This window comes from Eucalyptus grandis, chromosome 7 (genome assembly GCF_016545825.1).
Source record: "Eucalyptus grandis isolate ANBG69807.140 chromosome 7, ASM1654582v1, whole genome shotgun sequence".
In the NCBI taxonomy this organism is placed as follows: Eukaryota; Viridiplantae; Streptophyta; class Magnoliopsida; order Myrtales; family Myrtaceae; genus Eucalyptus; species Eucalyptus grandis.
This window is the reverse complement of record NC_052618.1, coordinates 51,361,293-51,388,724: the sequence shown is the minus strand read 5'-3', so window position 1 is coordinate 51,388,724 and position 27,432 is coordinate 51,361,293. Positions and strand designations below refer to the sequence as shown.

General features: G+C 39.3%; 4 protein-coding genes across 12 annotated transcripts; all 4 read left to right on the top strand.

Annotated features, from left to right (window-relative positions):
- Positions 1–1,298: 1,298 nt before the first annotated feature.
- LOC104454086 (ferroptosis suppressor protein 1) lies at positions 1,299–3,513 on the top strand. Its single transcript, XM_010068819.3, is given in 5 exon segments — positions 1,299–1,518; positions 1,967–2,223; positions 2,347–2,792; positions 2,965–3,154; positions 3,157–3,513. Coding segments are annotated over 5 exon segments (1,116 nt in total). The 5' UTR covers positions 1,299–1,396; the 3' UTR covers positions 3,258–3,513.
- Positions 3,514–4,309: 796 nt separating this feature from the next.
- On the top strand, positions 4,310–10,333 carry LOC104454085 (vacuolar protein sorting-associated protein 60.1). Of its 9 annotated transcripts, none has more exons than XM_039318040.1 (7): positions 4,311–4,694; positions 5,019–5,170; positions 6,279–6,378; positions 8,716–8,757; positions 8,848–8,991; positions 9,465–9,629; positions 9,987–10,301. In XM_039318040.1, exons 1-5 carry the CDS (start codon positions 4,623–4,625, stop codon positions 8,893–8,895), a joined length of 414 nt encoding a protein of 137 aa, XP_039173974.1. In that variant the 5' UTR covers positions 4,311–4,622; the 3' UTR covers positions 8,896–8,991; positions 9,465–9,629; positions 9,987–10,301. The 9 variants fall into 9 exon arrangements, 3 of the variants coding, with proteins under 3 accessions (XP_039173975.1, XP_039173974.1, XP_018715339.1); XR_005553187.1 differs by lacking the exon at positions 4,311–4,694 and adding an exon at positions 7,262–7,345 and having other exon boundaries at positions 5,129–5,170; positions 9,987–10,331; XM_039318041.1 differs by having other exon boundaries at positions 4,310–4,694; positions 8,848–9,629; positions 9,987–10,333.
- Positions 10,334–12,923: 2,590 nt separating this feature from the next.
- LOC104454084 (vacuolar protein sorting-associated protein 53 A) lies at positions 12,924–25,084 on the top strand. Its single transcript, XM_039316825.1, has 25 exons — positions 12,924–13,109; positions 13,241–13,475; positions 13,565–13,659; positions 14,332–14,388; positions 14,520–14,670; positions 15,349–15,419; positions 15,970–16,094; positions 16,417–16,577; positions 16,689–16,830; positions 17,534–17,597; positions 18,365–18,547; positions 18,650–18,691; positions 19,194–19,298; positions 19,396–19,455; positions 19,863–19,940; positions 20,581–20,688; positions 20,771–20,836; positions 21,467–21,544; positions 21,636–21,769; positions 21,847–21,940; positions 22,297–22,374; positions 23,130–23,192; positions 24,128–24,196; positions 24,277–24,372; positions 24,648–25,084. Exons 2-25 carry the CDS (start codon positions 13,427–13,429, stop codon positions 24,942–24,944), a joined length of 2,466 nt encoding a protein of 821 aa, XP_039172759.1. The 5' UTR covers positions 12,924–13,109; positions 13,241–13,426; the 3' UTR covers positions 24,945–25,084.
- A 119-nt stretch (positions 25,085–25,203) lies between these two features.
- LOC104430108 (cytosolic sulfotransferase 15) lies at positions 25,204–27,190 on the top strand. The gene is made up of 2 exons (XM_018866981.2): positions 25,204–26,097; positions 26,870–27,190. Exons 1-2 carry the CDS (start codon positions 25,543–25,545, stop codon positions 27,050–27,052), a joined length of 738 nt encoding a protein of 245 aa, XP_018722526.2. The 5' UTR covers positions 25,204–25,542; the 3' UTR covers positions 27,053–27,190.
- The last annotated feature ends 242 nt before the right edge of the window (positions 27,191–27,432 follow it).

Here is a 27,432-nt window from a genome sequence, read left to right as displayed (position 1 = left end):
ATCTCAAAAGAGCACTTGACATGATTATGCCTATTTTAAATAAGGACCTAGCTTTACTGGCTAACAAAGTATTTCAACCAATTAGGAATATTTTTTTGTCCAAATATAAATTAAATTAAATTAAAAAAAATGAACACTCCCTCCCGCTTGTGGTCACTACCCTATTGTCGGTGGTCAAAACATCCACCTTGCGCCATGCACATGTAAACTTTGGCTACTTAGAGGGATTAAGGGCTTGTTCCAATCGCTTCGTCTAATTAATTTAATTAACAGTGGAATCTCCCTTGCGTAAGTCTCTTAGCTCCAGTTTAACACAAATATACAATCTTAATGGATAATGCTCCTAACATGCGAATACAAACTAATAATATTTTTGGATAGGTATCAGACTCAATCCTTAAATTTTCTATGTAGTGAATAACTAAAATGGATTGTCAACACTTAAGTGTTAACACAAGTGAAAATGAAAAAAACGAGACATGCGATGATATCTAATATTTGAGTAAGACGAAGCAATTTAATACCACCTAAGTCTCAATCTTTATGCTTGGACATGGCCAAAACCAAGTCTGAGCTCGTCAGTCAAGAGCATTCAGCATTACAGGTCAAGGCGCCAAAGCAAATGCAGTTTTTTTTTTTTTTGTTTAAGTTTTCTTGAAAGGAAAAAACTGTAAAAAGAAAGAAAAAATGAAAATTTTTAAAAGATGAAATTGCTATTCACTAAATAATGAGTTGAAAACATTTTTCGAGATTGATTGGCTACTTCAAGTACTTATTTGAAACGAGATTCATTTTAAATTCTTACTTAATAAAATAATGACACTTCATGTTCTTTTTTTGTAATTTGTCCCAAAAAAATTGAAATCTTTTTATTTCTATTCCTTGCAAAACAAGGTGCAGATCTATTCTCTGATGTAAGGGGTGACGTTCTTCTCCCTAACAAAGGAAACCGGCAGAGTTTCCGCATGTCACATGAAGCCGGTCAATTCGTTGACCATACGAGGAGCGAACCCGAAATGGGCAGGAAACGTCACTGCCGACGATGCTGCAACGCGCGATCTAGAAGGAAGGAGGGACAGGCAGCCACCAATGGAATCCCCACAAAAAAAAAAAAAAAAAAATGTACATCCTCGTTCGTGGGTCCTCCCAAATTTCAATCCTTAAACGTCGAACTTGTTAGAACGAAGTCCCAAGAAAGAACGAAGAAGCAGCACGCAATCTTTCCGGTTATCTTAATACTTTCTAGAAAGTTCCTTTGAGTACAGTTGACTATATAAATTGCGTTGGTTCTTGTGTTCTTGCATTGTCTTCATTTAGAGTGCGAAATTCGAGATCTTGAAATTGTCGGAATCGGGGGAGAGAGAGAGAAAACTGTGAAGCGAGTTGAATTCAAGAAATGGCGGTGAAAGAAGGAGCTAAAGCAGAGAAGAAGAAGGTGGTGGTGATTGGCGGCGGCGTCGGTGGCTCTCTCGTTGTTAAATCCCTGCAGTTCATTGCTGAAGTCGTTCTTATCGACCAGTAAGTCACAAATTTTCCCCTGCTCTTCTTTTTTCAAGGAATTCTGATTCCTCGTTCGCGGTTCTTTTTCTCTGGCACTCTTCTTATTTTCCCGGTGAATCCCATATTGAGCACAGCAAGCAAGGTACTGAGCAATTCTTAATGTGAACATGACAGTCATGTTAGTTACTGAGAATGAGATTGGCGGTGACCTCGCTCCATCTCATTTTCGAAAACCCTTTGTACCGTGTAGCATGAAAAGTGTTTCCTTTGCATGTGCAGAGTTTGAGTGACTGTCATTAGTCGCCAAACGCAGAACGTAACTTCCCCTTTTCTTAGGAACACGGCCTGATCTTTGGTTGTAGACTACTATGTAAGATGATGAACTGTTGATAGCGTGCTGATGCTCAGGCTGTTTTAGCACCTTGAATTGATAATTTGCACTTCTTGAATTTCGAAATGTCGACAGGAAAGAGTACTATGAGATCCCCTGGGCAGCCTTGAGGGCGATGGTTGAGCCCTCTGTCGCCGAAAGATCCGTGATTTATCACCGAGATTATTTCACGCATGGACAGATTGTCACGTCTGCGGCGGTGGACATCACGGAAAGCGGAGTCTTGACGGCGGATGGTGATCTGTATTCGTACGATTACCTTGTTATTGCCACCGGACATGATGATCCAGTCCCAAGAGATAGAGGCGAGAGGCTCGTCCACTACGAGGCCGGTGAGTAAAATGCTCACGAGACTTCATGGAAATCCTAACAGGAAATTTCAGTATTACAAAAATTAACGATGTTTTGGACATGTTTCGTTGATAAAACGCATCTCTGTGGCCTGTTATCTGCAGAATATGACAAGATCAAATCTGCAAATTCGATCCTTATTGTCGGAGGAGGTCCCACGGGTGTCGAACTTGCTGGTGAGCTTGCCGTCGACTTCCCAGAAAAGAAGGTGACCCTGGTACACAGAGGCTCCAGATTGCTGGAATTCATAAGTCCCAAGGCTTCCAAAAAGACATTGGACTGGTTGGTTTCAAAGAAAGTCGAAGTGATCTTGGGCCAATCGGTCGATCTGGATACTATGTCGGATGGCATTTATCGCACGTCCGGGGGCGAAACTGTCCGTGCCGATTGTCACTTTGTTTGTGTTGGGAAGCCGATCGGCTCGTCCTGGCTTCAACAGACTTTCCTGAAGGACAGCTTGGACAGCCAGGGGAGATTGATGGTCGACAAGCACCTGAGGGTCAAGGGCCACGAGAGAGCTTTTGCAATTGGCGATATCACCGATATCGAAGTAAGTAGAATCCGATGCCTGCCGTATATGTTAACTCGATTCTCTCGAGCTATCTCGGCCAATCCTTCTTTCCGTGCCTCATGTGCAGTTATCAACTTATCATACAAGGAATCGATCGTGAAAGTTCAGGTCCTGATGAATAAGGATGTTTTCTCTGTGGCTAATTATGCAGGAAATCAAACAAGGCTATGCGGCCCATACGCACGCCGAGATCGCTGTGAAAAACCTGAAGCTGTTGATGAGCGGAGGACGAGCGAGCAAAATGTCTGCTTACAAGCCCGGGCCGGCGCTCGCGATTGTTTCCCTTGGAAGGAAAGAGGCGGTTGCGCAGTTCCCTTTCATGACGGCGATCGGATGTTTTCCGGAAAGATCAAATCTGGTGATCTTTTTGTGGGGATGACGAGGAAGCAGCTCGGGCTGAAACCGCTCTCTTCGAAACCAAAGTCGCCATCGACCGGAAAATGAGAGAACGCGGAGGATCAAGAGGTGTTTGTTGGTTAGGGTGATCGGTTTTCAGTCCGGTCTGGTCCCACTTAGGAACTGGGATTGGACCAAACTGCTGGTCTAATCTAATCCGGGCGATTCCCGATTTAGGTGATCCAACATGCTCAGCTTTAGTTGCTAGGCTTGTTCCTTGGTGTTGTATGAAAAGTATTGAAACAGGAGTGGAGCGGTCTGTGAATTTGTTGTGTGTTTCTTCAAGATTGAATTTTGTTGTTCAGTGGATTACTTCATTTGTTTATTGGGGTTGTAATTTTGTTTACTTATGTAAAGTGCATGTAATTTTAAGGAAATAATAATTTTTCACGGTCGTTGAAAGGACGAGTTATTCTCGACCTATTGATGACCGGTGAAATTATGGACATGGTTAGAAATTCACGCAATTTCTTATCGCGACATATCTTCTTAGTACTCGAAACAAGAGGGTTGTATATACAACTAGTTTATATCTTTTCTAAATAATTAGGAGTTTTTTTTTATAAAAAATCATCAGCTGTGATATAATATTTTCTCAACATCTCAAGAAATCAAAAGTCATGCAAGAGAGGAGAGCAGCCCTTAATTTGACATTAAACAATACCAAAATGACGAAACTTTACCGTGGAACATTGATATCCCAATTTCATTTTTTTCACCATGTCGATAACCCGAACTTATATCGGTGACTCAAAATTACTTTCCATCATAGTTCAATGATCATTTCAAATCCGATCTATATTAATATTATGGATGGAACCGTAACAGAATGAATTTTGAATTGTCGATATGAATTTGGAAGTATTGATTAATGAAATTGAAAAAGGAAGTTATAGGTATCAATATGATATTCTGGGAATGAAAAAGTCTTAAGTTAAAAGGGAAGAGAGTAATATACGCTTGGGAAAGTTGTCGCTACTCAAAAGAATTAATTTCCCATAATTATCAATGATTTGACTTGGCACGTGAGGTTAAAATGTCATGATCACAAGTCACAACCAATCAATTCTTCATCGTGCCTGTTATCTTGCGGGGATTTCTTTTTCTTTCATTTGCGGAAATAGAATCGGGGAGAAATTCTGCGGTAGCTTTCACTTTCCTCTTCCATGGCGCTGCTAGTGGAATAATAATAGTCTCCAGTCTCCCTCTTCCCTCCGCTCCGCAGCCGCCCTGCAGCTTCGCTTCTCCTTCGGTCCTCGCCATTCCCCGACGCTTTCTTCCCGGTTTTCTCCTCCCCTCCGTCCGGCGCAGAGACCCCTCCGTTCTCGCTCCGTCCGCCGCGAGCGCAGCAGAGGTTCCTCCGGTTCCGCTCCGGCGAGGAAGAAGAAGAAGAAGAAGGAGAAGAAGAAGGAGATGGAGAGAGCTTTCAGCGCCAAGAAGGAGAAGGAGCCTGCTTCTTCCTCCGTTCAGGACGCCTCCGATCGGGTCTCTTTCTCTCTCTCTCTCTCTCTCTAACGTAGGAACGCCCCCGGTCGCTTGCGCCTGGTCGTGTTTGAGCGCCGTACCGAATCGGAACTCCTTGTTCCGGTTCTCGGTCAAGGCTTTGCTATTTCGAATTTTCTTTTCTCGCTATTACTCCGATTCGAAAGTTAGCTGCTGCTGCTGTTCGTATCGCTGCGTTTGCGACAGTGAAATGGTTGTGATTACGCTCTGAGTTGCGGCCGAAGCGTAATCATAGACGTGCACATTGTATCTGCCGATTAATGCTCTTGAATGCCGGATGCGTGACTCGGCTTTTCTGTCGTCCAGATCACTAGGAGAGGCGAAACGATAGATGACAAGATCAAGAAGCTTGACGCGGAGCTGAGTAGATATAAAGAACAGATCAAGAAGATGCGGCCCGGGCCGGCACAGGAAGCTAAAAAGGCTCGAGCAATGAGGATGCTCAAACAAAAACGGACGTACGACCTTTTGGCAATTCATCTGACTTTAGTTTCTGATTGTTTTCTGGATAACTTGCTGCTTCACTTCATTTCACCGAGGAATGTTATCGTCGTCTTATATGAGATAAATGTGGAACACCTTAAGTATTATCAGCTCCGTGGTTCATGATAATTGAGGGTGCTTCAGATGAGATAGTCCAGATGTTTGGGAGAACTACCTGTTATGCTTGCAAAAGAATGTGTTAGTGACTGTCAAAAAGTGACGCTTCCATTGGCCCCTGAATTTTTATTCTATATATATATATTTTATTGAGCTTGAACGAACATATTAACTTACTTCCAGATGACGTAAATTGAAACTGGTGATCTTTTTGCTTTGCTTTGGTTACATTTTGAAAGATTTATATGGAATCTTTTGACAATTCTTCTCCTTCTGTTGAACTTAAATGGAAACTTCAGCCAAAAAAGAAAAGAAAGAGAACTCAAATTGAAACTTCTACATGCCTTCTAGTAGCTTGTGCATCACATTCACAGCCAACCATTTTCTCTTTCCAGCTTAAGTTTTGGCTGATCTGAGGTCCTCACTGCCACTGTTATCGGTCCATCTTAGGTTAACATGTTACACCCTGGGGCTGGGGTGAAGTGGTGTCTGGGACTATAGATTAACAGTACTAGTTTTTCTAACCCGAAGCAACTGCACTCTCATCACGTTTGGACCATGGCTAGCTTGGCCAAAAGTAATTTCTCTTTTGTCTGAAAGGAGAGTCCTGCTTACGATAATGTAGGGTCGATAATAATTGCTTGTTGTATATGGACTTGGTCCTGAAAAAAGGATACATCTTCCCTATCTTGCAACTTGTAAAGAATGGGCATCATACTGTGCACATGGATTGATGCAGCTATTTTCCTTTTTTTATTTTAGACCAGAATAAATTTTATGTTTGGGTTTTGATTAAGTTGATACTTTAGACCGAATTATGTTTAATAATTTTGACAAATTGGAGCAACTTGGCATTTTGTGAGTCCCAAATTGCTGCTATGTGTTTTCTTAGTTGAGAAAAGGGCATATTACGAGATCCCTGCACTTTTTCATATAAGTTCTCTTATCATGAAAGTCTGTAAACAGGTATGAAGGACAACGTGACATGCTATGCAGTGAGAGTTTCAAACTTGATCAAGTTGCTTGTGCTGTGGAGGGTATCAAAGACAAAGATGCTCAACAGAATGTATGAGGATAATGTATCTGGAGTGTTGATGTGTGATAATCTTTTTAGTGGTTTTTGTTCCCCTTGAAATTTTAATCTGAAAACTGTGTTAATAATTTGTTTGAGTTTCTTTTGAAGGGACTAGGTTGTCTAGACATGAATTTGTCTCTAGCCTAAAAGAATCCTATCTCTTGACTAACATTCTAATTATCAGTGTAGATAATTCTCTGGAATGGGTATTTTGGGAAAAAAAAGTAATTGGAATAAACTTCCTGTCCCTCAAAATTTCAATTATTTTTAAAAAAATTTCAAGTGTAAGACATTTTGAAAGTATGATGATTAAGGTTTCCTATCTGAGGATCTGATTAGAAACTTTTGAGATTACTTCCAAAGCCTGTGTGGGACTTCAATAACTTGATATAGTGTCTCCAGGAGCAGTAATTTTATTAGTGCTAATTTTCTGATTGGCAAGGTTAGGCTGGGGCTATCTGTTTGGCTGTTCTTTTGTACTGGAGGCTTGTCCAGTAACAAGAAAATGTGTATGCTTTGCCAGTGTTGCTGGCATGGCATAACAATCCTTGTAATATTTACAGCCGAGGTTTTGCTTGTCGGGAGTGTCCTTTTGTGTGCTTGATTTGACTGTTACAAGTCCTTCTTCAGCAAAATTATGTTATTCATTAAATTGTTGTCTCAATTCTCTGTAGTTCAATAGCTTATCTAATTAAATTAGATTCTAACTTATCTTTTTCCAAAACCATAATTGCTGAATTGTGTCAGTAGGAACCTTAGTTTTATTAACGTCCATTGTAAGATTCAATTCATGCTACATCACATCTGTTTTTTTTTTTTTTTTTTTTTTTTTTCAATTGCAGTTCTAAATTTACTGTTCATATTGTTTTGTTAGCGCCACAAGACGCATAACTCAAGACAGTGCAACCGAAGCTTTATGTCTACCCTATTTGGAACATGCTTGTCCACCTCTTGAGAGGTAGGGATGAGCCATTTGCCACTAGCAAGGGATTTCTAAGTGATATACATTAATAATCTTTGCCACCACATTACTTTGTTTTTGCTATTCTTCGAGTCATTATTGCCAAGGTCGAGTTTCGTTTTGTTCTTCAGGACCTTACATAATTTGTATTAGAATAAAGCTACACTTACAAAGACTTTACTAAGAATTTCCTACTGAATGACATGGTGGCCTATGTGGCACGTGCCATGTTGTTAAATAAGTGTTAAATCATTACCCAAATAAAGTTAGTGAAAAAGGAAAAAACATTAATGGGGCAAGAACAATTAAAGGAAATTTAGTTTTCCATTTCACTGTAATTTCTTCCCAAAATTGCACGAAGGTCCTTTCAAGCATTATTACAAGCTGCTACTGAAGTCTACTCAACAATATTTGAAGCTCTTGAAATGATTTATAACTTGTTTTATGAAAATGTCATCGTAATTATATTTTTCTAACATTGGTGTTATTATTACTTCACCAATGGTTAATCAATTGCTATTAATTGCAATGTTACCGCAGTTAATAAAACATGCAAAAATGGAGGTATATCAAGTAAAATTATTTCATAAGGAAACTTCTAGAGATATTTCAAAATATTTTACTAGAAGTAATATAGGATTTTTGGTCGTTGCTCCATTGTGCCAATAAAACTGAATCTTCTTTTCTAATCAATGAAACTAAAAGCATGATTTGAGACGTAGGAGCAATCCTTTGCCGATGTAGCTAAGAAAACTTAATATGTATTTTAATCAATGAAACTAAAAGCATGATTTAAGTAGGATCTATCCTTTATTTACATAAAACGAATTCAAATTGAGAAAGGATCAAATCCTTTCATTCTGAAGCTTAATAGATTGTTGGACACCATCTAATGGGTGCATTAAGATACATATGAAAGTGAACCCCATGAATTATTTAGTGGTTGTATCATGTATGTAGATTGTCTTCAAATATCTTTGTTAGTGCATCCATAGCCTTTGTAGGAATCAATTTCCTTTACTTGTCGTGCTTGAATTCAGAAGATGAACTTCAAAGATTGTCGAGCACACTTCAATGGCAAATAATGCTTGAGAGGAGATTTGTTGTGACTTTGGAAGAAAGGAAAATAGAATAAGAAACTAAAATTTCTTTGATTTTTCTTGCCCCAGTTATATTTTTCTTCTCCTTTTCTACAGCACAATCTTTATTTTGATTGCTGATTGCGCCTTATTAGGACACACGCTGCATAGGCTGTTGTATCATTTAGTGAGTAATTTTTAGTAAAGATATACCACGTGTAGCTTTACCTCTTGTATTATTTATGTGTTTCGCTTGATACTGAATCTGTATTAGTCTTATGTTTCCAGCTGACATCTCTGAAGTATGCCAGTAAGGATTTGAAAGGCATGGTGAAAATCATCAAGATCCATGGCATTGATGTCTGTGATTTCTCCTTTACTCTTTTATTTCAGTCTTGATGCTGACTACTTTTGGATCAGCTGTTTCTTGGCCGGATTTATAGAGCTTGCATTTGCAAGATGAGATGACGGACCTAATGGATGTAACTGATGATTAGCGAGATACAAGAAACCTTTGGTGGGAGCTACAATCTACCTGATGACTTTAATGCTGAAGAACTCATGGTGAGCTTTAATTTAGTTTTCATTGTAAATGCACATGCCTCCTGTGACAAAAGGGGTACTCATGATTTTGGCAATTGCTAAAACACTGTTATTCGTGCTGTTTATCTCACTACTGCACATGGTTGTGACTGCTTTGAAAGTCATCTGAAAAGTAGCATTTGAAATTTATTTGGAAGTTGATTATCTGATGGGGGATATTTCGGGAGCTTGGCCCTGGAGTTGACACGTTTATATCAAGTCAAATAAAATAAGTGGCACAAATCAAGAGAAAAGTTGTATTTGTAAGTCTTGTTGTTTGAGGAAGATATATTTGAAGTTGTAGGTTCAGAAATAAAATAGAAAAATACGTGAATCTTACTTTAAGGTCCTTTTCTTTCATCTTCTTTTTTGGCCTCTTACGCGAGCAAATGTACTCCTAAGAAGCAGAACTTAATATTAGCTGAGGCACCATACTTACTGACTTTTGTTTGTAGAACTAAATGCTTTGTAAGCAGACATGGGAATGCAAACAGAGACCAGAGGGCCTATGTATCTCCAGTTGCATGAGGGACTGGATTTGGATGCAGAGCTTGACTTGCCTTCAGCGCCAGCATCCAGTAGGACATGCTGCTGAACCTGCTGGCAGATCCGATGCCTGGGTAAATATTGTGTGCTTTTGCTTGTTGGTGGCAGCAACCACTGGATGCGCTGTAAAATCCTTCTAAATCTTGTTGCATGCATTTGTTTGAGAAAAAACTTTGATCATAATTTTTCCATATCACCCCTTCAATCTGTATCCTGTGCTCCCTACTGCTCTTAGCTTTTCTGTCATGCTTCAGAGGTACATATTGTGCAGACAAGCAAGCTGCTTTTTTGGGATGGTTACATCATTGAATTATAGGATTCTTGATGTTTCTTGTCTTGTTTGCATTGGCTCGTTGTTGTTACATCTCAAGCGGAGTCGTTTGTGATTAGTTAGAGCAACAAATCTCATGGTACTTCTTTTCCGTAATCAGGTGGAAGATGACCTGGGTCTACCTGCCGTCCCTTATGGAAAATAAATTAACCGCCTTCTTTCTTGATCATGTGTCGGTGCCAAGGAAGTGGATGGAGACGCCTGCTGTAGAAGCGAGTATTTGAATTTATATGGTCATGCGGCTTTGTTTTACTCCTTTCCACAGTGATAGCGATTCTTTCAACCAACTAATGACGGCAAGGGAGTCAATAAATTACTCCACTTGCCGAGTTTTTGAGTCTGTAAAGGAGAATGAAAGATGATTACATTGTGGAATTGCCAATTGGTCTGCACTGCACTTTCAAATCAGTGGTTATTTTGCTGGGAATAAGTTTGCTTTCTTCAATAGCTCGAGGTTCTTTTTGGAGAGATCCTGAGATCCTGAGTGGGAATATATGGGGGGCAATATTAGCTTGCAGTGCCTGAATTTAGATTTACAAAAATAAATGATTTTAAAAATAATTATTTATATCTTGTTTGAAATAATTAATCAATGAAAATTGTTTTCATTGTTAATTGGTAATTTATATCTACATATTTTCATAAATTTTTTATAAGTGATAAAAACGGTCATTTTTAAAGACATGTTTTATAAATCAATTAATTTTTTTAAATAATCATACATTTAACAATAAAAAGTATATTGAAAATCTTGTTTATAGAGAGAGAGAGAGAGAGAGAGAGAGAGAGAGAGAGAGAGTTACTTGCATGTTTATTTAAATAACTAATTTTTTTCGTCGGCTATTAGTGATTCTTTTTGTTTGGTTGGTCAGTTATTACTTATTAGTGATTGCTTATGTATGTTTATTAACTTTTCAAATATGCGAGTTGCAATACTAGGAACTAAATAGAATTAATATCACAAAAAGTCGCACATTGGTACACCTGTGCAAATGGAAGGTAAAAACTCACAAAAAGTCTAATCTGAAATGATTTTTTTTTATTCTGTTTTCGGGAACAATTTGTAAGTATTTTAAGTCGTTTGATAACTATTTAAATTTTTTTATTTTGGAATAAAATTGTGTTTGATACCGTACTTCATTGATTACTATTCTAAATCAATTTATTTTAATTTTTAAATAATTTTTTTAATTTTTCATTTTTCTCCTATTCTTCTTCTTTTCCCAGTTGCTAGACTGATGACCGGCCAACGGTCAAACGAGGGTTGACAACCACACCGGAGTGTCGCCGGCCCTCGGTGAGGCCGGCCCTCGTCTGCTGAGCCTCGCCGACAGCTGGGCGAGGCTCGCCTAGCCCTACCGAGCCTCGCTGGTGGCTAGGCAAGCCTCGCGGGGGCTGGGTGTCGCGAGGCAAGCCCAACCCTGAGGCTCGACCTCGCCAAATCTCGGCGAGGCCGCCTAGCCACCGCGAGCTCACCGGATCGGTTCCGCGGCCGTCGGGGCGACGAATGGCGGCGTACGGTGGCAGAGGGCGGCGGATGGTGGTGGCAGGATGAAGAAGAAGAAAAGAGAATAAGAGAAAATAGAAGAATAAAAAGAGTTGGTTTTGATTCTTAAATTTGTTCCCGAAACAAGAATCAATTTTTTTTTTTATTGATTCTGTTCCAAATCTACTTTTGGGAAAAAAAATAGAAATTTGTTCCCGAGAACAAAATTTTTACCAAATGCGATTATGTTCCAAAACTACTCCCGGAAATAAAAAATCAAAATTTGGTACTGTTTGCTAGGTACACCTGTCACGTATCATCCAACTTAGTAATTTGACAGTAATTTAACAACAATTAATGTAGGGTAAATTTGTCTTATTTCTAGATGCGTACGATAATCATTTTATTTTTAGTCAAATTTACTTTTCTATTATTGAGAACATGTTTGGAATAGAAATTCATTTATGATGCATTTGATAACCATTTTGTTAGTGGGAACAATTTCTATTTAGAAATATTTTTTTCCTTTGTTCCCAAAAAATAATTTTTAAGCATTTTAAATTATTTGGTAACTATCCAAAATTTTTATTTTCAAAATAAAATTGCATTTGGTATCGTTATGAAAATTTCTAATCCAAATAATTTTTCTTTTCTTTCTCTTCTTTTTTAAGGTTTGTAGTTGTCAACCTTAGAATAACTGGTGATCAACCAGACAAGGGTTAGCGACCTCGCCGAAGCGTTGTCGGCCCTTGGTGAGGCCACGACTCGTCGGTCGAGCTCACCCAGCCAGGTGAACTTAGCCTAGCCAAGTGAGGCTTGCTGGTGGCTAGGTAGGCCTTGCCAGACCTCGCCTAATCGGTCTTCAACAATCACTAGCGGCGGTTGAAGAAGAAGAAGAGAGAGAAGAAGAACAAGAAGAAAGAAGAGAAAAAAAGAAAAATTAAATTGGCTTAATTTTGGAATTGTTCTTGGGAACAAATAATCAATATTTTTTACTTCTTGATTTTGTTCTAAATCTACTTTCAACAAAAAAATAGAAATTTACCTTACTTATATAAAAAAAAATAGAAATTTGTTCCTATAAACAAAAATTTTATCAAACATTTCTATTTCAAATCTACTTTCCGGAACAAAAGATTAGAAATTTTCATTGTTTGGCCGGTTACCAAACACACCCTTAGTAATGCAATATCATTTTTCTAGTTTTGGAACAATTTTTTAGTTTAGAAAATGAGAAATAAAAATCCCGAAGAGAGAAATTTTGCGAATTTCTATTCTTAAAGCGCATTTCTACTCGAAAATTCATCCAGAGAATGAAATGGAGAATATAAAAATTATCTCAATAAACGGAATGATTATCACTTGCACTTGGTGGTTAAAAAAGTTATATGGGATAAATTTATAACAAATGATAACAAATGCCTTAGTTGAGAACTTTTAGTGATATTTTTACTTTGGAAAACAAATGGAGCTGAATTTTCAACTTTGTTATTTCATTTTTTTGATAATTGCTTGAAATAAACTCGGAGCACTCCGTTTTTTACTAGGCCCGCTCCGCTCCTCGTCTCTCCTCTCAGAACGCCTTTCATGCTTCGCTCGACTCCGCGCGTTAAAGCTTCGGCCGACGGATCGAGACATTCGTCGCCGCTCGCCTACGTAGAATTTGCAGCAGTTCATCTCGATCCGCCCTCGGAACACGCCCGGCGACTCGATCGTCGAATCGGAGATCTCCGATAGGTGAGTCGACGGCCGAATCGATTCCTCATTTCTTTGTTTGTGATCGGAGATCGATTGAAGATCTCGAGCTGGCTCTGATTGACGAAGGCTTTCTCGCCTTCTTTTCCCTATTCAATTTGCTCGGAGATCAGTGGGCTCCGGTGCTGCCGTCGGCGCTAGTCCAGGAGCAGATATGCGGGGATGAGGCGTGATGAAGGATTGCGGAGAGAAGGAAAGCGGGAAGTGAAGTGATTCTGCGGGCGGTGGGCGTTCCCACCGGAGGTTGGCTGGTCGAGCTGGAGACTGAGGACTTGCGTTCGCGATCAATTCGTGGCGCCATGGACAAGTCGAGTACCTTGGAGTACATCAACCAGATGTTCCCTACAGGTCCCTCTCGGGTCGAGCATTTCTCTTTTGATGCGATTGTCTGCTGCTCTGGTGTGTTAACGCCGCGAGAGACGCTTTCTTTGTTCCAGAGGCTTCGTTATCCGGCGTCGAGCCCTTGATGCAGAAGATACACAGTGAGATTCGTCGTATTGATGCGGAAATCTTGGGAGCCGTTCGCCAGCAGGTCGTTCTTTTTTATCTTTTTTCTCTGAGTCCTCTTTGGCATATCGTGCAATTGATTCAATTGTGCCTTGTCATACTCGTTATGTCCCTGAAGAATTTGTCGGCGAAGTTGCATGTAGTTTACCGGCACATTGTGTAGATATTGGTTCGTGTAGGCTGCAGATTCTTCTGGACAAGATTGTACGTCATCTCTGTTGCATCATGAGTTTTTGCTCTTCACAACGCTGAAATTGCATTATCTTCTTCTTCTTTTTTGTCTATTTTTGCTACTGAGTCATTGGCTTTCCTTGTGATTCTTAATGGATAAGTATCTGATTTCTGCTGTTATTTGTAAGGCGAAATTTTCTGGATGCATTTGAGAGAGGTTACATCTGGTACTTATTCAATGCCAAGTTTTGGATCTGTAATGGGTTTGTAGAGGTCTCTTGCTTATTTCAAAGTGGTTACTTAATAGCAGTTCTCTGTAAGACCGGAAACAAAAGCTTACATGACTGCTGTTCGGCTGTGCTTGCTGTTGCACCATCACTCGATTCTACGTGAGATGCAGGGAGAAAAAAAGATGTCAAAATCAATTGGAACGTTAATCATAATCTCATACTTATTATGAAATCCTGGTATGGTTCATTTTTTCTGTTTAAGCTTTTGACAACTTCTCTCCGGCACATTCCTACAGAGTAATTCAGGGACAAAAGCTAAGGAAGATCTTGCTGCTGCTACACATGCTGTTGAGGTCTGTTAAAGAATAATCTTTAGTTGCCATTCATCTTTGATGCCATCTTGCAGAAAGGGAACTTCAACAGTGTCGAACACCCACCTTGTCAGTCTGCTATTTTAATGTTCATATGTTTTCCTTTCAAGCAGGAACTCACGTACAAGATTCGGGAAATAAAAACCAAAGCTGAGCAAAGTGAGACAATGGTTCAGGAAATTTGTCGTGATATAAAAAAGTTGGATTTTGCTAAGAAGCATATAACAACAACGATCACTGCTCTTCACCGTCTTACAATGCTTGGTTAGTGTCTTTGCAGTTTACATTATATCATTTTGGTATCATGCATGCCTCTTATTTTGCTCTACATGGTTGTGGATTCATTGTGCGAAAAAATCATTCCCTGAATTTTAATTAATAGTGGGTAAATAAGGATTTGTTTCATCATTGAACGTGTTTACTTTTAGTGTTGTGGCTTTATTTGGGAGAATAAATGAATTGTCAACTTTTTGGAAATATTGATTTACATGTCTGAATAATCAATATTACACACACAGTATATTTTTCACCATGGAGACTTTCTTATCTTGAATATGATGGCAGATTATTTCGAGCATTAGCATGTGTGCTTCTTGTTGCTTGGTAAATACACAACAGAAGAAAATCAAACTATAATAAGACAAGGATCATTTTCTAGTTTCATTTCGTTTCTTTCCCCAATTTTCACTGGGGGCATGTTATTGCTTGCTTGAAGCCTGGTTTGTGCTGCCCTAGGTGTCCACTTTACTACTTTGAAGAAAATATGGTACATGATGGACCTCTAGATTCTGTTTTATACTCATAGGGTTTTGCTCTGTGCTGTACAATATATCTGGCATATTTCATTAAAGTGAATAATTATTTTGTCATGATCAACTTACTTCAGTAATAACATTTGAGTTTCCGTACATTTAACTTGCGATGCTCCTCCTTCTATCACAGTCTCAGCTATCGAGCAACTCCAGATAATGGCTTCTAAAAGACAATATAAAGAGGCAGCTGCACAGCTGGAGGTACTGTGATTGCTCATGAGTCATAGCTTGTTAGATTAAACATTTTTTTTTGGGAAACATTTTTTTTAGGGTTGGCATCACATTACTGATAGAATTTCTTATTATAAGCTTCTTATGATGTTCACTCTGCATAAGTATTCCATGAAGGTGCTCAGCTCTTTGATTTCTCCCAATTTATAGTTGCTTAGGTCACTCATTACCGAAGAAGGTTCTGGGCTTATGTAGCTCTATGGAATACATGATTCTTTGCATTATGCTATATCTGTGTGAGATAGAGAGTGACATCCAAGTGCAATTGGCTTACCTGTAAGATTTCACAATTGCATTACCTGTAGGATTTCACAATTGCACTATTCAAGATTGTGCTTTTTCCTGCATGGACTTCTTAGATGACCCGGTTCCTCCTTCAGTCATTGTATGCCATGGAAGGCCTCATCGTGCTTTAACTTGATTTGTCATTCAGATCTTATCTCTGGGAAAATCTAGATTTTATTGTGCATAGTCCTGCAAAAAAGCATTGATTGAGTTATTTTCTGTCAATGCATTTCAGGCTGTGAACCAGCTGTGCAGTCATTTTGAAGCCTACAGGGATATTCCCAAAATAACAGAGCTTAGGGAGAAGTTTAAGAATATCAAACAAATACTCAAGTCACACGTGTTCTCTGATTTTTCAAGGTACATTTTTCTTTGAATGCATGAGTTCCTCTCGGTCTTGAATAGTCTGTTCTCTGTATGCAGTTGGTTTGTCCTCTATTTGATTATTCTTGACTATTCGTCTGTAGTATTAAGTGTCCAATTGAGCCTTACGAAGCACTCATGGGAAACTCAATAGGATAGACTAATGCAACTCTTCGTCTTTACATCTTTCTTATTGCTTCCTGGCTGAAATTGAAAAACTGATATGGCAGTTCTTTTGGTTTGCAAAAATTTATCACTGGAGACAGTTTTCGTCTTTTGGATAATCTAGATGGCATACTTGACTGGCCCCTTATTTCAGCTTAGGTACTGGAAAAGAGAGCGAAGAGACAAATCTGCTGCAACACTTATCCGATGCTTGCTTAGTGGTTGACGCGTTGGAGCCTTCTGTGAGGGAGGAACTGGTGAATACATTTTGCAGCAGGGAGCTCACGTCATATGAACAGATATTTGAAGGAGCTGGTCTGCCATTTTTCCTACTTTGTATTGTGCATGTGATGATATACTCTTATTTTCCGGCTTTCCAATTGCTTTTTCTGAGGTATTCAAGCTGATGCGTTTTTGTTTTCATAGAACTTGCTAAGCTGGATAAAACCGAACGGAGATATGCCTGGATTAAGCGTCGAATGAGAACTAATGAAGAGATATGGAAGATCTTTCCTCCTTCCTGGCATGTTCCTTATCGGCTTTGCATCCTATTCTGTAAGAAGACAAGGTATTTCTTAACTTACCTGCAAAATATACTGTTTCTTATGTTGAAAGAGTGTTCTCATGACCATCTCTAGCTATTAAACGGTCAGTCAAGTAAGTTGGGTTATTGCAGTGAGACTTTTATTGCTGCCAATATGAAACCTCTTTAAGTTTGCTGTTATTATTTAAAACATTCAAGAAATTAGTGCTGAGGGTGGAACTAATTCAGATGAGCTTGTAATGTAAAAGTGACAAAGGAACAATGCAGAAACTGCTAAAAGAGTTGTGTATTTTGTAATTGTGGAGTTTGGCTGGCCTTATAAACTTAGTCTGTCGATTTTGTGCCAAATATTTCATATAAGCTCATCCTAAGGAACTTATCGTTTTCTTCAAGCATGCGTTATTTTTTAGCAACAGGTTTTACCCCCTTAAACTTGTGCATTCCAATGGAGGTGGAGTCCTTAATATGTGTTTCATCAGTACTCAGAAATTTTCTTACTTTTGAATTTACCAGCGATAAGCAAGATCTTAGAAGGCTGACATTTGTGACATGGTCATTGCATTGCCATTCATATGCTAAGCATCTGGGGGCAATAAAAACCTTATTTAGTTTGTGAGGGCTTGTGGTTTGCTCTCTTAATCTTGATCTTGCAAGTATTGTAGACACTTCTCTGAAGTAGTATGAAGCAAAAAGATGTGACTTGTCTGCTTCTTGGATATATCTTCAGGAAACAACTTGAAGAGATCCTCATCAATATGAAGGAAAAGCCAGATGTCGGTACTTTGTTATTGGTAAGTTTATACTATCCAAACCCTCACGGACCTTTCATTTCTGCTGCATTCGCTATGTCTGGGGCATGGCTCATAATTTTTTTTGTAAGGCTGTGTTTCTAGGATGTCGCACCACATTGGTCTGAGAATCTATGTAGGTCTTCCTTAATTAAATACTTATACATGCATGGCATCTTTGAATAAGTTTTCAGAATGTCTTAAAGTAGGCTTCTGAGATGCTAGTGCGTCATTAATCTCCATAAGATGATTGCGGATTAATTAGTTATCTATCGAGGAGTCTTTATGGTCAGATTAAACTCAAAAAGTCCCTATAGCATTTTGTCATCACCGTGTTGTGGAGTAAATTGATGTTTTTAGCTTGCTTATGAATAATGATGTCATAGTTATCTGTTCTGCTAGCCTGTCCTAATTTTTTTCCTGGTTAGTGTCAACTTGACTAGATTTTATCATGTGCATGTGCTATACCTTAGTGTGTTTTCATCATCAGTACTTGTTGAGATCCTAATATAGGATCTTCCCTAATCCCTGCTAAACATGTAAGAGTAAGAGAGGGTAAAGAGGTTTTTGTGGCCTGCATAATCTCATATTTGCAATTATGCTCTTGTTGTTCATAGGCCTGTATCTTTTCACCGTTACCTATGCAGGATCCTCTAAGTGGAAACGTCATTTAATGTAATGTCATTTGGTGGCTTGATCTCATCAAATTTGAACATTCGGAAAGCTTTTCGTTGCCTCTTATAAAACCTTATTTGTCCTGGATAATTTAGGCACTCCAACGAACCCTGGAATTTGAGGATGAATTGGCAGAGAAATTTGGAGGAGGAGCTAGGAGCAAAGAGATCATAAGTGAAGATGACATTGATAAAGATGAAAATAACAGTCAAATTGTTTCTGATATACGAAAGAAGTACGAACGGAAGCTTGCTGCACATCAAGGAACTGAGGATGAGGTAAATCTGTGGCTGTGCTTTAAGTGATTTCTAGTTTTACTGTGAAGTTCTGTAAGATTGCCTTTTCACCCTTCTGCCAATTCTTCTGATTTCAATTGACAGGAGAAGGATGGAAACAAGGATACGTCAGTGCCTGGTGCTGGGGTAATTTTTTAATCTTGTATAGAAAACAAGAAATGAAGTTGGTACTTGTGCTGGTGCTTCTGAGATATGTCATCTGTTGCATGAATTATCTTGTTTGTGTGTGGAGATTTTATGTGATTTATTATCACAGGATTAGAAGTCCTGCTTAAAGTTTGCATTAGATAGAATGAGAATTGTATTCTAAAATTTCTATATGACTTAAACAGTAGGATGGCATTGAACTATTTTTTCCATGAATTTTTTTTTTCTAAGGAGGAAATTGATTCGTGCAATGTAGGCGGGTCTTTACTTCTAGATCAGGGTCAACAAGTCTTGAGGATATGGACGGAGAAATTAGAGTGCTTGATCTAAGAATAAGGATTGAAAACTGTGGTTCCATTGTTGATGTTCGGGTGTCCTGGCGTGCTTACTGGATATCTTTAAATAAAGTTTGTGAACAGCATCTATTAACATCTTTCGACCTAAACAGTTCAGGAGAACTAATTCCATTCATTGGTTACAGTTCAACTTTCGTGGAATCATTTCATCTTGCTTTGAACCTCATTTAACGGTATATATAGAGCTAGAAGAGAAAACGCTGATGGAAAGTCTGGAAAAACTTGTCCAGGTAGTTTCATTTCTTTCTTATTGGACTTTGGCTCTCTCCATATTTTTCATTCAATGATTTATGGCTGATGTTGCCTGCTTATGATGTCCTCTATTAGGAGGAAACATGGGATATTGAGGAGGGGAGTCAGAACAATGTTTTAACCAGTAGCATGCAGGCAAGCAACTGAAATGTTGATTTCGGTTATGATTGCAATTATTTGATGCATCTTTTGAGTTGGATTCGTTGATCAAATATAGCTCTGGACTTTTGTAGATGGTGATAGTGATTCAATTAGATTAAAATCGACTCATGTAAATTTGGGTGGAGTGAGAACTTTAACGACTGCTCTCAGTTCTGCTGTCTTGACTCTGAACCATGATCTTGGTGAATTTGCTAATTTTGTGAATATAAATATTTTCTTGTAAATGCTCAACGGGATATTATGTGTGCATCTTGTGGTACTTTTCCAATTACCATCTATATAGAAAGATCCAGGACAAACTCTATCCAGTATATTTGATTGTAGCATTGCAAGTTTTTGAGCATTTGTGCTGACAGACCCTCCTTTTTATGTTGTCTTAGCTGTTTCTTATCATCAAGAGAAGCTTAAAGCGTTGCAGTGCTCTGACAAAGAATCAGACGTTATTCAATTTGTTTAAGGTGTGTTGATCGAATTCAATGGTTTAGATACCTTCCTTCATATTGGAATTGGTAATGGCACTTGTAAAGATTTGCTCGAGCTAGAGTTCCTATGAACTGGGCAACTAACGGAATGCCTTCATTGGAGTGATCTACTGTAGTTATGTTGGGTCCAGTGACTGATCCATGTGGCCCATCAAAAATAAGTTCATAGCTACATCATTCATTCTGTAAGTTAAGCAAAGTTTCGTGCATGTTAGGTGGCATAAGCTGTAGGAAAAAATTGTATCGTTACATAGTGTGTGCGCTGTGGAGGATAGGTGGCTTTCCCCCTTTTTTCTTGCATCGTGGGGGCAGCTGTTTAGACACTTAGGTTTTTTGAGTTTCAAATTGTGTTTTGATATAGATATTGAAAGTGGCCACAGTAGGGATCGAGCCTTCACTAACCATATAGATATTCATATCGCGCATGGTATGAATATCTCTTACCTGAACATTTGATCATTCAATTATCAATATTGCGGTTCATTTGCAAGTTTTATGTTCAGTCCTGCTATATGAGAATCAGTATCTGGAGCAAAATCTCAAGATCTCATCCAGTTCACCATCACAAATTAAGGTTTTGAAACCTGATAGAACTTGACTTTGAAACTATGATCAGGTATTTCAAAGAGTTCTTAAAGCATACGCCACAAAACTTTTTGTAAAACTACCTAAAGGTGGTATGGGGCTTGTTGCAGCAGCCACAGGTATAGATGGACAGATAAAGGTAGCGTATTTTACAACTTTTTCTGGCTCTTTTTTAAAGTTCTTTTATGTTTGCTTTTTGAGCAACAATTGTAATCATGCAGACTTCAGACAGAGATGAAAGAGTGATCTGTTACATAGTGAATTCAGCTGAATACTGCCATAAGACGGTTAGTTATTAAATGCTTATTTTTTCCTTAACAATTATCGTGACTACTGGGGTATTTTACCTTGTCATATTGTTAAAGCTATGGAGAACAGTTTAAAGCAACATGGAAAGTTGGACTGTGTGCTTAATATTGTTGTTTAACATGTTATTCTTCCGGGAAGAACATAAAAATGTTATTGCTGAAATTATAGCAATGTCCCACCAGAAGGTTCTTTGGACTGTTTGTGCTTTGCTTGAGAGTGCATGACCAATTGCTATGCCATGTTCAAATCTTCAACCTTTATAGTTAACTATTCACAAAAAACTTCAAAATGCATTAGGGTAAAATCAAATTTTTGGTTCTTGAGAGTTGTATCACGAGATTTTATTCTACTTGTTGTCAATGCTAAATCTCAGAATTTCAGAGTCAACTTCGCTATTCCTTAACTGTTTTAGGCGATAGAATGCAATTAAGCAATGTTTTTTATAATGCTAGAGAAAATTGTTCCAAAATGGCATCATTAATATGAGAAATTGTTTGATGAGGGTTGAGACAATATTTGCTGGTTACATAATATTTGATTTTTGAATTCCAGTCTGATTGGGCAAAATTGGTGTAAGTTTATCATAACTGCAGTTTGACATTTTATAGGCTGGCGAACTGGCTGAAAGCGTGTCAAAGATAATTGATTCCCAATATGCTGATGGTGTGGATATGTCAGAAGTACAGGTACTGTTTGACATCAATTTGCATGCACTTGTGACTTACTCATGCACGGTTCTCTTTGTCACTAGTTGCCAACTTATAAGCGGTATTGCAGGATGAATTTTCTGCAGTAATAACAAAAGCACTTGTGACTCTAGTGCACGGCCTTGAAACGAAATTTGATATAGAAATGGCCACCATGACACGCATCCCATGGAACACTCTAGAAAGTGTTGGTGACCAATCAGGGTGAGTTGATTTCTCCATTTCTAAAATGTATTTAATGGAGGTTATGGTTCACTTCTATGACCACATTTTTTTTGCAGGTATGTTAACAACATAAATCTGATGCTGAATAATAGTATTCCTGTGCTTGGAAGCCTTCTGTCTCCTATTTATTTCCAGTTCTTTTTGGACAAGGTAACCTGAAGGATTTTTCTGTTTCCTGATTTTATGCATTAACCTACATATTTTGTCATTTAGCAACAAAAAGAAATAAACTGAGGGCGCAACACTTCCTACAGATCTTTTGCTGTTAGTATTTCTTATGTTGCAGAACAGTGACCTATCTTCTTAGGAGCCTCTTTCCACGGTTGTGCTTAATTATACTCATTGTCAGCTGTAGAATAAGGCGAGTCTCAGTTTAGCCATCTTTCTGCAAGGCAAACGTTTTTACAAGCCAAATTAGTGTCCATGCATTTTGTTGCATAACTTCCAGCGAAGATCTACTTTCTTCAGTCCCTTTTTTCTCAACGTTGTTAACTTTGTTCTTGCAGCTTGCATCATCTCTTGGTCCCCGCTTCTATGTCAACATATTTAAATGCAAACAGATATCTGAGACTGGAGCCCAACAAGTAATTGCTGCTTCTCTTTAATGTGTGTCATCATTTTGAAAGATCTAACTACTTAGAAAGTTTTAATATTTTGCATTTGAGGCTTATGTGCTAAGACCGACTTTGAAGCAATACCTGCTGACATATTGGAATCATATTGAAGCATCTCACTATTCAGAGTATGCCTTAAATTCTTTGCACCTGAGCAAGAATCATATTGGAATTTTCTCCTTGAATGGAAATGTCATCTTGACTTATCTAAATAGCTACACGTGGATCTAAGTGCTTTGATTTCTAAGCCACTGCATGGCATTAGAGCTCTCTACTTCCCACAATTATAGCACTTGTTTCAATGAGTAGTTTTTTTTAGATTATTTATGTAATTTTAGTTAAGGGACTCAATGTCTCTCATGTCTTCTATCTTTATGCTTTCAAATGGTTTATTGTCAACAAAGTGAAACATGTATTACTTTTGATGTATATCTCTTGATGCATGCCTGTTGCTTTTCTCTTAAATGAACAGCCAAAGGACACATTCAACGCGCTATATTGGCATGATATGTTTACTTTTGCAATGGCTAGTATCATAGAAACCATAGCTGAAATAACGTAGTTCAATTTGGAGAGAGATTTTCTTCTGTGGTTTCATTGATTGAACTTTCAATGAAAAGGACCTTGTCTATTGTTGTTGCTGCTTTGAGTAGAAATTGCCTCTCTAGTTTGTGCAATCAATTTGATATCTTGGAATCATTTTGACTGTATCATACTTTTTGCAGATGCTGTTGGATACTCAAGCCATAAAGACAATCCTTCTTGATATTCCTTCCCTAGGCCGACAAGTGAGTTGGTACATTTACTATAGTATTATTACTTCGATGACATCCAAATATAGGCTCTTGAATCTCCTTTCACTTTTATCCTGTTGTTGACGAAACATCTAAACGTGCAAGTAACCTAGATCTTTTCTTTTAGCATTTTGTGGATGTGGTTAACCAATGATGACAAATTGTATATCGCTGACACTGGAACCAGTGAAATTGACTTTCAAGTATGGCCAACAATAGCTTGGAACTCCGCTCACATCTCTCTATTGATTTTGGTGCTTGCACTTTGAGCACCATCATTCATCCCAACCTATTTTTGGGACTTTTTAAGTTCCTGCTTCTGGTCATTCATGACTTACTTATCCAGTGTTGATTTAGATTATGATTCTTGCTTGGTGTTTATGATGCCTTTTGCAATTGACAAATTTTTGCAGCTACATTACACTCTGCAATAGCTCTACAAGGAAACTTAAAAGTTATGTCATTACTAATAGCTGGTCTTAGATAAAATGGCAGAAAATTATCGTAGGCCTAGAATTTTCCAGCTGTCTCAGTTGACTGGAGAAGCAATAGTAACTAGGGAGGCCCCGATCATGCTGATTTGGTGCAATTGCAAGGGACTTGGAAGTCACAATGTTCAGTGGCAAAGGAACTGGTAATCAGTTTCCTGTAATATGAGAATAAAAGTTGATGCTTTTAGGCAAGCATAGATAAGTGGGCAGACAAACAGTTCGGCTCACATTTTTGCTTCGATCTAGAGTCAGACAATCCTGTATCTGCAAATGTTACTGGAAGTTACTTTAATTTGCATTGATGCAGTTACATGTTGCACGTTTGATTGGAATTCTTGGTCAATAATCCCTGTAGTTTTCAAAGAGATTCTTTCGTCTTTTCTTCCATTCAACAAACGAGCTCATGCATCCATTTTGTAATCTGTTTCTTCGGTGCAGACAACAACTGCTGCCAGCTATTCTAAGTTTGTAAGCCGAGAGATGAGCAAAGCTGAAGCACTTCTAAAGGTTCTCTTCTTTACTTAGTGCAGGCTGTTACTCTCAAGTACGCCTTCTCTGTCACACTCATGATTGTTTTCCCATCACAGGTCATTCTGTCTCCAGTTGATTCTGTGGCGGATACATATCGTGCATTGTTACCAGAAGGAACAACAATGGAGTTTCAGCGCGTTCTGGAGCTCAAGGTAGTTGACAGAATATTATCTCTCAGGCATATTTTGATAGAATATGAAAAAAGAAAAATGATATTATTTTTGTGACATGGCAACATTGGATGGAGTACATTGTCTTCTCTCGCAGTAAAGGAAAAACAGTCGTGATCTCTTTCTTGTTTGCACAATGGAAAATTAATCAGCAAGCATTAATGCTTCATCATTTCTCCACGAGTTCTTTACATTTTATCTATCTTGTCCAGAGTTTTGTTTCTATGCCGGTTGTGACGTGGAATTGGCATGTGCAGGGGCTCAAGAAGGCTGATCAGCAAACTATATTGGATGACTTCAACAAACTTGGACCTGGGATCACGCAACCTCCTGTAGCACCGCCTGTTGTTCCTGCTGTCCCACTTCCCATAATAGCTCCTGCAATGTCCAACATTGCTCCAGTCGGCTTGATCGCTTCCGGGGAGGATGTGCTCACAAGAGCTGCTGCCCTCGGGCGAGGTGCCGCCTCCACAGGTTTCAAGAGGTTTCTTGCTCTCACGGAAGCAGCTAAGGATAGGAAGGATGGACCTTTTCGGAAGCTTTTCAATGCTTAATCATATGAATCCTCCTCATCTTTGTGAATTTTCATTTTTGAATTTGATTCCATTTTTTGGTAATTCCGTATAGCTTACGCTTCATTTGTAATTCCTTCTCTAAGATTAAACAAAAATGAAAAAAAGGAGCTTTTCTTGAAGGACCATGGTCTGTTCTTTTAAGAACAGCAGCAAGTTGACAGCCTAAAGAGAGATCTACTTTTCTAAGGGGGTAAGAAACTTTAACGTTACGGCATAGCGCATATCTTTTTCCGATTCTTACCGACCTCGTGTTGATGGAGATCGGTCGCTGGTCGAGAAGGAATTAGTTGTTTGCAGAAACAGCGGTGCAAATTTTTCTGACTTCTTGAACAGATGAAACGAATACGATGCTTGTGTCAACTGATAAAGAACGGAATAACTTAGGAAAGCTGCGGGTCTGCTTTCTCAACCTGTGTGCCGAAAAAGTGATACATCTCGAGTATAATTAGCGTCTTTGGCACAAGCATCAGCTGCTCTTTGCAAAAAATCTTTACGATCTATCAGCCCAGGCAAACTTTCAGACCGGTTAATTTGTCCAAATTTTCTCCGGCGACGACAGAATCAGAAAACTGCTCCAATGGAAGTAACTCGGCACCCTAAGACACTAGCTGTAGCTACCGTGTATGTCGACGTCGCAAAGCCAAGAACCATGGGTTATTCTGCTCCTACGGAAGGTGAAGCATCCATATCGCTCGACCAGCTCCCAAAACAGCTGTTCTGGGAGACTCGGGAACTCTACTGGTGGAACGGCTTCTGGTACCGCCCCCGCCATCTCGAGGCCACCCTGGCTTTTCGCTCACGGTTCCGGCCACGAGACGACGACGTCCTCTTGGCATCTGCCATGAAAACCGGAAGCACGTGGCTCAAAGCGCTCTGTTTCTGCATCTTGACGAGCAAGAGACGTGAACGGAGTCGAGAAAACGGCAACATCGCGGTCAGCACCGATCGAGAAGATCAGTCGGAAGACCCCCTCGCGGCTAACCACCCGGCGCATTACGTGAAGACCTTGGAGGTCCAGGTATTTACGGAGAACCCGCCTCCGGACCTCTCGGTCATCGAGTCGCCGAGGTTGTTCCACACCCACTTGCCTTACAGCGCGCTTCCCGAATCCGTCAAGGCCTCTCCATGCAAAGTAAGTATTGCCTAACCTTGTACTCTACGTTACCCAACCGATCATGAATTAAGAAGCTGCGAGGCTTGCTTTGGTTCTCATAGAAAATGGGAAAATCCTCCGTATGTTTCACTTTTGCTAATTTGATCATAAACTTTTTAGGTTTGCCAATTAAATTATAAACCTTTTGATTATTCATCAATTAAGTCAATCCCGCCAATTTTAATTGGAAAATACTGACATGAATGTTGATAGTGTTAAAGAGGACAAGCAAAGCTCACGTGAATAATTTCTTAAAATAACTTTTGGATATTTATTCTTTTCTTTTCTTTTCCTTTTCTTTTTCCTACCAAGTTCAACGAGGGTCCTAGTCACAAGTGAGGGCCGATCAACCCTCACCTGCCACTTGGCAAAAGCTGGCGACCCTCTTCGGCCAATGGAAGAAGAAAAAAAAAAAAAAAAAAATAAAAGAAAGAAAAATTAATAAATAAAAACTTGTTTTTTAAATTATAAATTCATATTAAGTGTCGAACATACCACGTAAGACAGATGGCATCCATGTCAGTAGCCAAATAGACTCAATTGACAAATTATCAAAAGATTTAGGATTCAATTGACAAAATTAAAAAATTTAAGACTGAATAAATAAAAACACAACAGATTTAGAATTTTTTGAAAAAATTTCTCGTAGAAAAGCTGAGAGTTTTCACGATGTTTCCGCACCATAAGCGATTAGGTTCGCGCCTTTCTTATAGAACGAGCCTATATCATTTATTTTTCCTCTCCATGCAAGATCGTCTACATCACGCGCAACCCGAAAGACACCCTCGTCTCCCTGTGGCACTTCTTCAACCACCTCCGGACCGACGAGGAGGGCCCTTCCCGTTCGAGCGCGCCTTCGAGGGCTTCTGCGATGGGGTCTGCTTCTTCGGGCCTTTCTTCGAGCACGTGCTCGAGTACTACAGAGCGAGCTTAGCGATGCCGGAGAAGGTGCTGTTCCTGAAGTACGAGGACCTGAAGAGAGACCCGAGAGGGCAGGTGAAGAGGCTGAGCTCGTTCCTCGGGCGGCAGCTGGAGGAGGAAGAAGAGGAGGTGGAGGACATCGTCTGGAGGTGCAGCTTGAGAGGCTTAAGAACCTGGAGGTGAACAGGAACGGTCGATCCGTGGGTGAACATGCCGAACAGCGTCTTCTTCAGGAAGGGCGTCGTCGGGGACTGGAAGAGCTTGTTCACGGCGGAGATGGCCCGGCGTCTCGACGAGATCGCAAGGACAAAGCTTGAGGGGTCAGGACTCGACCTTGGCATCGATACGTGATGAAGGCGTCTTGATCCGGGTTTTCGGGGAGGATCCAGTTCT

Coding starts and splice junctions, on each gene's coding strand:
- LOC104454084 (XM_039316825.1), top strand. CDS start 13,427: ATGGACAAGTCGAGTACCTTGGAGTACATCAACCAGATGTTCCCTACA. Junction 16,578..16,688: donor ACAGATATTTGAAGGAGCTG/GTCTGCCATTTT, acceptor TTGTTTTCATAG/AACTTGCTAAGCTGGATAAA. Junction 19,456..19,862: donor TTTTAACCAGTAGCATGCAG/GCAAGCAACTGA, acceptor ATGTTGTCTTAG/CTGTTTCTTATCATCAAGAG.
- LOC104454085 (XM_018859794.2), top strand. CDS start 4,623: ATGGAGAGAGCTTTCAGCGCCAAGAAGGAGAAGGAGCCTGCTTCTTCC. Junction 5,171..6,278: donor ATGCTCAAACAAAAACGGAC/GTACGACCTTTT, acceptor GTCTGTAAACAG/GTATGAAGGACAACGTGACA. Junction 6,379..8,715: donor ACAAAGATGCTCAACAGAAT/GTATGAGGATAA, acceptor TTATGTTTCCAG/CTGACATCTCTGAAGTATGC.
- LOC104430108 (XM_018866981.2), top strand. CDS start 25,543: ATGGAAGTAACTCGGCACCCTAAGACACTAGCTGTAGCTACCGTGTAT. Junction 26,098..26,869: donor TCAAGGCCTCTCCATGCAAA/GTAAGTATTGCC, acceptor TCTCCATGCAAG/ATCGTCTACATCACGCGCAA.